General features: G+C 48.7%; 1 protein-coding gene across 1 annotated transcript in view; it reads left to right on the forward strand.

Annotated features, from left to right (window-relative positions):
- LOC109924758 (protein phosphatase 1B-like) overlaps positions 1-9,795 on the forward strand; it is a 10,693-nt gene extending 898 nt beyond the window's left edge. Inside the window, exons 2-7 of the mRNA XM_020524752.2 lie at positions 328-602; positions 1,750-2,339; positions 5,800-5,917; positions 7,317-7,428; positions 7,985-8,039; positions 9,671-9,795. Of these exons, the coding sequence (XP_020380341.1) occupies positions 341-602; positions 1,750-2,339; positions 5,800-5,917; positions 7,317-7,428; positions 7,985-8,039; positions 9,671-9,700 (1,167 nt within the window). The 5' untranslated portion in view covers positions 328-340 and the 3' untranslated portion in view covers positions 9,701-9,795. The remainder of the gene's footprint in view (positions 1-327; positions 603-1,749; positions 2,340-5,799; positions 5,918-7,316; positions 7,429-7,984; positions 8,040-9,670) is intronic.
- Positions 9,796-10,199: the final 404 nt, after the last annotated feature.

A 10,199-nucleotide genomic window follows, 5' to 3' on the forward strand; every position in this document is an offset into this window, starting at 1 on the left:
CCGACCCGTGCGGCGCTCCCTCGGCGCTGACCCTCCGACCCGTGCGGCGCTGACCCTCCGACCATGTGGCGCTCCCTCAGCGCTGATCCCTCGAAAGAGCCGGTTTAATGTGACCTATGGGGTCCCCACGTTCCATGTTTAAATTGGTTATAGCCCACATAGGGTCCTGGTAGTGGGTGATTTTGGATCGGGGTGTGGTGGGTTCTCTTCCTGCATATCTAAGAGTGAAAGCGAATGCTCTTGTCTATTGCTGTGTATTTGGGATGAACCAGTCTGTCTCTCGCCCTGTGCCTGGTATCAGTGATTTTATATTTTGAAATTTTCCAGGTAATTCCAATCCATGATGGGAGCTTTTCTGGACCGTCCCAAGACGGAGAAACAGAATGATCACGGTGAAGGGAATGGGATTCGATATGGGCTGTGCAGCATGCAGGGCTGGCGTGTGGAGATGGAGGATGCTCACTCAGCTGTGCCAGAGTTACAGGACCAGCTGAAAAACTGGTCCTTTTTTGCCATCTACGATGGGCATGCAGGGTCAGGGGTCGCCAAATATTGCGCCAAGAACCTCCTCCAGCACATAACCAACAACCAGGAGTTCAAGGGTGAGCTTCTTACAGGCCACATCAAACCTTCCGTCCTTGGTTAAGAACATACCTTACCCAGCACCCCCCCGCCAAAAAAAAACCCTTGGTAGTGTGAACAGCTCAGGGAGTGAAGACTTCAGGATTTTCCTGGGGTGAAGGAGACTGATGAAGATTTGATCAAGGTATACAAGGTTATGACAGTTTTGATAGACAGTGGTGAGTTGTTTCTATTGGATGGTGGTTCAAGGACTGGGGGACACAAATTTCTAGCTTCAGGTGAGAAATACAGGGGTAGGTGAGGAAAACATTGTTTATATAGCGAGTTGTAATGATGTGGACCACAGCATCTTTGTGGGTGATGGAAGTTGAGAAGGTGACTTACTTCAGAAGGAAATTGGATGAGTGTTTAATCAAAATAAACTTACAGCCTAGAACAGGGCAGTAGAATTGGCTTGTGGGATGTAAACACTGGACTGGTCCAGGGAATTGGACTGAATGGGTTGCTTCATGGTGGACCAGCACTGCTACAGTGGGCAGAATGGCATCTTGAGCTGTTTTGACTTTGTGATTTTGTTTTGTGCGTGTGAGACCCAGGTGTGCCATTTGAACCCAGCTTCCTGTGTTAAATCGTAAGCCAAACTTTGACCTTAGACCTTGATAATGAATAGATCCACAATAATTACAGTACCCCCACCCCCACCAACTCTCCCCTGCCAGGTCTGGGCATAGAAAGACTGCACTCACCATCCTGGCTGGACCCTTACTTCACCTTTACCCTTCCCTATTGAACACTGCAGCTTGTTGGTGCTTTCTTACTCCTCATTCATTCTGACCCTCACTGACCTACCTGGCCACTCCCTCCCCGACCCACATTGTTGTGGGGCTTTTGGCCTGGATATTGTGCTCATGTTGAGAAACCCTCACACCCTCTGACTGTTACCTGTCAACCCAAGGCTGTTCAAAGAAAATCTTGAGGAAGCCTTTCTGGAGCTGAGAGTGTGACCAACCCGAGCCGAGTTTACACTTTGCTGCGGCAAGTTGTGTTTGGTGTTTGATTTAGGGCACCTAAATATATTCCTGGAGAAGGTTGGTTAGAGGGGGAGAAACAAACGAATGTGATACAATTCTGCTGAACTGCGTCTGAATGTTTCTGTGGATTTTGCAGGGATGATTGATGGTAGCAGTGATTCACAAGCAGCTGTCCAGAGTGTGAAACGTGCCATTAGGACTGGATTCCTGAACATTGATGAACATATGCGAAACGACTCAGAGCTGGGGAACAATGACATGGACCGCAGTGGCTCGACAGCAGTGGCTCTCCTGGTCTCGCCCACGCACATCTACTTTATAAACTGCGGAGACTCCCGTGGTGTGCTGCAGCGGGATCAGTCTGTGCACTTCTCCACTGAGGATCACAAGCCATGTAACCCACGTGAGAAAGAGAGGATCCAAAACGCAGGGGGCAGTGTTATGATTCAGCGAGTCAATGGCTCACTTGCTGTGTCCCGGGCCCTCGGGGATTACGACTACAAGTGTGTGCATGGGAAAGGTCCCACGGAGCAGCTGGTCTCTCCAGAACCAGAGGTCATGGTCATCGAGCGATCCCAAGATGATGAGTTTGTCATCTTGGCTTGTGATGGCATTTGGGATGTAATGAGCAATGAGGAACTGTGTGCCTTTGTCCGATCCAGACTCGAGCTGACTGACGACCTGGAGCAGATCTGCAACCTGGTGGCAGACACTTGCCTGTACAAGGTAAGACTGAGAGAGCAGTGCCCATCACACTCAGAGGCCTATCCAATGTATGGATGAAGGGGCCATGACTCTACTCAGTATTGCTATCGCATAGCTCCCTGCAGATGGGCCTTGCTGATTGAAAACTTCAGTTCATGCAGAGCCCACACCACCCTCCAGTTCATCTCCATCTCAATAGTGTCTGACCCTGTCCTTGACCATGTGCAGGGCCAGGCTCCTGAATCCTCTGTATGGATGGGGTCAGGCTCCAGTATCAAAGACCCTGCTGGCCTCTTTTTGCACTGAAGGTCAGCCCTCAGTCAAAGATTATAGTGTGGGACATCCTGTGGGCATTTTAGGGATCTGGTAACAACATTGATGCTCCAAAATCAAAACAGACTTCAAAATGAACCTGTGCGTCACTGGGCTACAGCTCCCACACACGCACAAACACACAGAGTCTCACCAGGATACGGGTTCCCCCGCCCCGCCTCTCTTACTCACACGCACACACACACACAGGTCTACGCTCCCCCCCCAACACACACACACAAACACACGCTCTGACTGTAACTAGGGTATGAGTTGGGGAGAGGAATATTGGAGCATGTTAGGATGAGGGCTGAGTTGCTCCCTATTTTTGGTGTAAACGTGTTCCTATAGAGGCAGATGTGAGAATGAATTGTGCAAAACTCGAGTAATGAAGGGTTCAGTGGAAATGAACTTTGAATCAAGTTCAAGGACTGTAGAGATTGTCAAAGCTGTGGCTAATAGGTGTCGTTCACCTGTGTATTTCCATAGCAGCACCTGCTCAGCAATAACCTGCTCGGTGACGCCCAGTTTAGGTTCTGCCAGGGCCACTCAGCTCCTGACCTCATTACAGCCTTGGTTCAAACATGGACAAAAGAGCTGAATTCCAGCGAGTGACAGCCTTTGACATCAAGGTTGCATTTGACTGAGTGTGGCAAAACTGGAATCAATGGGTATCGGGGGCTATCTCTCCGATGGTTGGAGTCATACCTGACACATAGGAAGATGGTTGTGGTTGTGGGAGGTCAATCATCTCAGCTCCAGGAAATCTCTGCAGGAGTTCCTCAGGGTAGTATCCTAGGCCCAACCATCATCATCTGCTTCATCAGTGACCTTCCCTCCATCAAAAGGTCAGAAGTGGGATGTTCACCGATGATTGCACAATGTTCAGCACCATTTGCGACTCCTCCAATACTGAAGTAGCCCATGTCCAAATGCAGCAAACCCTGGATACAACAGGCAAGTAACATTTGCACTACACAAATGCCAGGCAGTGACCATCTCCAATAAGAGACTATCTAACCACTGCCCCTTGACGTTCAGTGGTGTTACATCACTGAATCTCCCACTATCAACATTCTGGGGTTACCATTGACCAGAAGTAGAACTGGACGAGCCACATAAATACAGTGACTACAAGAGTAGGTCAGAGGCCGGGAATCCTGCAGCGAGTCACTCACCTCCTCACTCCCCAAAGCCTGTCCACCATCTACAAGGCAAAAGTCAGGAGTGCGTTGGAATACTCCCATCCGTCTGGATGGGTGCAGCTCCAACAACACTCAAAAAGCACAATACCATTCAGGATAAAGCAGGCTGCTTTGTTGACGCCACATCCACAAGCATCCACTCCCTCCACCATCGACGCTCAGTAGCAGCAGAGTGTCCCGCATACAAGATACACTGCAGAAATTCACCAAAGATCCTCAGACAGCACCTTCCAAACCCACAACATCTCACACGTAGAAAGACAAGGGATACATGGCAACACCACCCCCTGGAAGTTCACCTCCAAGCCACTTACCATCCTGACTTGGAAATATATTGCTGTTCCTTCTGTGTTGCTAGGTCAGAATCCTAGAATTCCCTCCCTAATGGCGTTGTGGTTTGCCGACAGCACATGGACTGCAGCAGATCAGGAAGGCAGCTCACCCCCACCACCACCTTCTCAAGGGGCAGTTAGAGATGACGCTGACCCAGCCAGTGACACCCACATCCTGTGAACAAATAGACAGATTCGTGGGGTGCCCAAGTCAGCCCCTTTGCCAAATCCCGTTCCCTCAATTTAGGCCCCTCACTGTGCGTTTTGTAGCAGGTTTATGGTTAGGACCTGCCAGCATTGACAGAGCAATAGCCAAGATTACAGCAGTGAGGATCTAGCTGAAAACAGGAGGCTTTTTACAATCCTGACATTAACATTCTGGCTGGAGGACCGGAGACATTGGGAGCTGGGAGACCCCATTGTAAGAGACATTTCTCTGTCACTGTCTTTCTTTGTGTCTCTATTTGCTTCACTGAAACAAACAAGGGGAAGAGACCATTCAGCCCCTCCAGGCCTGTTCTGCCATTCAGTAATCATCCCACCAGAGAGCCACTTGAGGCTTAGCAATTATACTGAATTTGCCTGTGAGTGGATCTGACCAGGAGCTGGCACCTAAAGCAGGTACACTTCGAAGACCAGTATGTAAATATGCATGTTGTTTGGATGAAGCCTCAGTTTGTCTCTGTCACTCTTCCGACAATGCGGCGCTCCCTCAGCGCTGACCCTCCGACAGTGCGGCGCTCCCTCAGCGCTGACCCTCCGACAGTGCGGCGCTCCCTCAGCGCTGACCCTCCGACAGTCTGAGGCTCCCTCAGTAGAAGGGACCATTTTGCCCAATTCACTGAACTACACACCAGAAAATATCGCAAGCTCTAATGAAGTCTAAAAATATCCAAACTAAGAAGTGCTGCCAGGAAGAATGGCTGTAACGACATCCAAATTCCATCAAATCCAAAAGGGTCACTGGTGACCTTTACAAAATTCATGTCCCATTCTGTTGACTAATCAGATGGCTGAATGATTTTAACTGCGTTCATCAGGAATCAAGTTAATATGGAGGAAATGCTGAGGGAGCGCCGCACTGTCGGAGGGTCAGCGCTGAGGGTGCGCCGCACTGTCTTTTGATGGAAGATCAAACTGAGGCCATGTCTATCCTCTTGGAGGGGTAAAAAATCTCACCATTAGAAGGCAAATTCAAGCTTAACCCAGTAGCCTTAGGCCAATATTTATCTCTCAAGGTGACACAAACTCAGTTTTGAGAAAGGGTAACTGGACCAGAAATGTTAACTCTGCTTTCTCTCCATGGATACTGTCAGACCTGCTGAGTTTTTACAGCAATTTCTGTTTTTGTTTTTGATTTCCAGCATCTGTTCTTTTGGGGTTTTTTTTTTGCCTTATTAACAGGTTTCTTTGTGGGATCTTTCTGTGAACTGTGTTGGCTCGATGATTGTACATTCTGTGCATTTGTTGGTAAAGATCTTTGCAATGTCCTGAGATGAAGCAAGATGTTTTTGAAATGCATATTGTTGTTAGTCTTATGCATGTGAGGATTTGACTTGCTAATTTAGTAGTGAAATCATGAACTTTGGACAAGTTGAATTCGGGGCTCCTGTTTGTGTTTGTCTTCCACAGGGGAGTCGGGACAACATAAGCATCGAGCTGGTGTGCTTTGAGAATGCACCAAGACCCTCGGAGGAAGCGAAACAAAGGGAAGCCGAGCTTGACAGATACCTGGAGAAACGAGTGAAAGGTCAGGGGCTGTGAGCAGGCTGGGCTGAGCCCTCTCAAGACTGACACTTTTGTTTTAAATTTTCAAGGATTTCCAGCTATTGATGAGGGAATTGACTAGAGGCTGGGTCCGTTCCCCCTATGCTGACTGTGGCTCTCATGGATTATTCAGGGAGTGGGATTTGTCACAGTGATGGACTGTACTTTGTTTAATCCCCTGGACCTTGAGGCAGGGTTGGGGGTGGATTTTAACCTGGGATATCTTACCGTGTGGTCCTCATTCCAAACTCCAGATCATACGAGAGTCCCTGTTGTAAATGATCAGGGAATCCAATCAGGAGAATAAAACTGATCCTTCCTTGTCATCGTAATGTTTCATTGCAATCTGTAATTGAACAACACTGGGCACCTCCCTGACAATGTGGAAAATTTGCCACATATGTCCTGTACATAAAATGCAGGACAAATCCAGCCCACCCAATTACTGCCCCATCAGTTCACTGTCAATCAGCAGTAAAGTGATGGACGGTGTCAGTAACAGTGCTAACAAGCAGCACCTGCTCAGTAATAACCTGCTCAGTGACGCCCAGTTTGGGTTCTGCCAGGGCCACTCAGCTCCTGACCTCATTACAGCCTTGGTTCAAACATGGACAAAAGAGGTGAATTCCAGAGGTGAGGGGAGAGTGACAGCCCTGGACATCAAGGCTGCATTTGACTGAGTGTGGCATCAAGAAACCCAAGTAAGACTGGAATTAGTGGGAATCAGGGGGCAAACTCTCGACTGGTTAGAGTCATACTTAAGCATTTTGATTAGCATCATATCCACATTCACTCCCTCACGAGCAGCAGTATGTACTATTTACAAGATGCACTGCAGAAAATAACCAAGCATCCATAGATTGCATCTTCCAAATGCATGACCACTTCCATGGAGAAGGACAAGGGCAGCAGATATATGGGAACACCACCCCATGCAAGTTCCCTCCAAGCCGCTCACCATCCTGGCTTGGAAATATATCGCCGTTGCTTCAAAATTCTGGAACTCCCTCTGTAATGGTATTGTAGGTGTCCCTACAGCACATGGACTGCAGCGGTTCAAGAAGGCAGCTCACCTTCAACTTCTCAAGGGGACAGTTAGGGATTGGCAATAAACGATGGCCCAGCCAATGACCCTCATGTCCTTTGAGTGAAAAGAAACAAAATATTGGGGCTGGGAGCTGCCCCTTTCTCTGCTGGTTGATTATTCAGCTACAGTTTAAGTCTCCCTCATCCCCATGAGATGAACACCCCTGATCCCTGACCAGGGTGGCCAAGATCATGTTGCTTCTTCATTCCCTTCCTTCATTTCAGCTCTCCATCAACGCAAACATTTTATATTTGTTTCTGTGATGTTCACAGTATCTTTTCCTGTTTTCTTGCAGAGTTGGTGACCACGTCTGGCCCGGATGCTCCTCTGGGGTTACTGGACGTAATGCATACTCTGCTCATCGAGAACATTCCCAACTTGCCACCTGGGGGAGGCCTCATCAGCAAGTATGGAGCCCTCAGAGAGTCAGGGCCCGTTTACCCTCTCACCTCCTTCCTCTTGGCCCAGACAGTGGTACCTTCCCAGTGATAACCCCATCCAGTGTATACAATGCCTGACAGTGTGGTGCTGCCATGGTACTAATCCTCTGAAACTGTCCACTTCCTCGGCGCCGACCCTCCGACAGTGCGGCGCTCCCTCGGCGCCGACCCTCCGACAGTGCGGCGCTCCCTCGGCGCCGACCCTCCGACAGTGCGGCGCTCTCTCGGCGCTGACCATCCGACGGTGCGGCGCTCCCTGGGCACTGACCCTCCGACAGTGCGGCGCTCCCTCGGCTCCGATGGTGCGGTGCTCTCTCAGCGCTGACCATCCGACGGTGCGACGCTCCCTTGGCGCTGACCGTCCGACAGTGCAGTACTGACCTTGTCACTTTATGTTGCTATGGGATTATGGAGTTAGACTTTGTGACTATGATACAGTTGCTGAACACTTGTGTCTTCTACACCGATTCTGATTCAGAAACATTTTGTCGAAATAAGTTTCTTTTATGTTTGTATGTTTCAGACGGAATGTAATTGAATCAGTTTATAATCGGCTGGTCCCTCCAAGCACTGATGAGGTGAATATTTACAAACAACTGATGAAGTTTGCATGTGGGTAGGAGATAACTTTTTGCCCCATTATAAACAACCTTCTGCTCTGTCCTTGACTGGAACAGAAAGCAGGCAATGGTGTAATGGTATTGTTGCTGGTCTAGTAATCCACACCTGGGAACCCGTGTTTGAATAGCAGGCAATGGAATTTGAAGTCAGTAAAAATCTGGTATTAAATTCTAGTGATGACCATGAGATCATTGTTTTGTTTTGTGACAAACAGCAATCTGGTTCACTCGTGGCCTTAAGGGAAGGAAAACCTCTGTCCTTACTTGGTCTGGCCTCTGTGTGACTTCAGAGCCACTGTAATTTGGTTGACTCTTAACTGCCCTCTGAAATGGCTAAGCAAGTCGCTCTAGTCGTACCCCAATCACTAAAATGTCTCAAAAAAAATGAAACAGGACAGTCCACCTGGGGACCAGAATCAGGGCACCAGAAATGACAATGGCAAGAACAGCCCTGTCTATCCTGTAAAAGACTTCAAACTAACATCCAGGTGCTAATTCCAACATTGGGAGACCTGTTTCACAGACTAGTTAAGCAACAGCCTGACATAGTCATACTCTCAGAATCATACCTTACAGACAATGTCCCAGACACCATCATCACCATCCCTGGATATACCCTGTCCCACCAGCAGGACAGACCCACCAGAGTGGGTGGAACAGTGGTATACAGTCGGGAGAAAGTTGCTCCAGGAGTCCTTACCATTGACTCTGGACCCCATGAATTCTCAAGTCTCTAGGTCAAACATCGGCAAGGAAACCTCCCGCTGATTACCACCTACTGTCCTCCCTCAGCTGATGAATCAGTACACCTCCATGTTGAGCAACACTTGGAAGAAGCACTGAGGATGGGAAGGGCACAAAATGTACTCTGGGTAGGAATTTCAATATCCACCACCAAGAGTGGCTCAGCAGCAGTACTATTGATCGAGCTGGTTGAGTCTTAAAGGACAGAGCTGTGAGACTGGGCATGAGAGTATCAGTAAGAGTAACTATCGCACAGTCCTTGTTGAGACAAAGTCCCACCTTCTCATTAAGAATACCCTCCATCATGTTGTGTGGCACTATCACCATGCTAAATGGGACAGACTTCAAACAGATCTAGGGATTCAAGACTGGGCATCCATGAGGGTCTGTGAACGATCAGCAACAGAACTGTACTCCAGCACAATCTTGTAACCTTAAGGCCCAGCATATTCCCCCACTCAACCATTACCGTCAAACCAGGGGATCTGCCCTGGTTCAATGGAGAGTGCAGGAGGGCATGCCAGGAGCAGCACCAGGCATACCTGAAAATGAGGTATCAACCTGGTGAAGCCATTAAACAGGACTACCTGCATGTGAAACAGTGAAAGCAGCAAGTGTTAGACAGAGCTAAGTGATCCCACAACCAACGGATCAGATCTAAACTCTGCAGTCCTGCCACATCCAGTTGTGAATGGTGGTGAACAATTAAACAGCTCACTGGAGGAAGAGCCTCCACAAAATCCCCATCCTCAATGATGGAAGAGCCCAATAGGTTTGTGCATCATGGTAGTTTAATCATCACAGTGTTCAGTTTGATTTGATTTCTTTTGCTCTTGGTTTTCTAGGATTTGCAGGAACCCGATGCCACGTTGTAACTTGAGGTTCCAGATGCGTTGGGTATGACTGAGGAACAAAATGCAGAAAACACTCACCCCTGGATTCTTTGTTTGATGAACACTTGCACATTGCAGATGAGATATCTTGAGTGACATATTTATATATTTGGATTTTTTTTTTTGCCAGTCGCCTGCAGCCGCTTCTGGACATTGTAGATTGTTGCTGTTCCCTAGTGCTGGTGTAACATCTACATTCTTGAGCAGCAGCTCCTTCGCTGTCGAGACAAATGTCTCCTCCAACTGCAGCCTCTTTCCCCCTCTGTACGGGGCACCCCTCACACTGCAGCCCCTTTCCCCACTTTGTACAGGGCACCCCTCACACTGCAGCCCCTTTCCCCACTCTGTACAGGGCACCCCTCACACTGCAGCCCCTTTCCCCACTCTGAACAGAGCTCCCCTCACACTGCAGCCCCTTCCCCACTATGTACAGAGCTCCCCTCACACTGCAGCCCCTTTCCCCACTCTGAACAGAGCTCCT

Source organism: Rhincodon typus, chromosome 43, assembly GCF_021869965.1.
Source record: "Rhincodon typus isolate 14 chromosome 43, sRhiTyp1.1, whole genome shotgun sequence".
In the NCBI taxonomy this organism is placed as follows: domain Eukaryota; kingdom Metazoa; phylum Chordata; class Chondrichthyes; order Orectolobiformes; family Rhincodontidae; genus Rhincodon; species Rhincodon typus.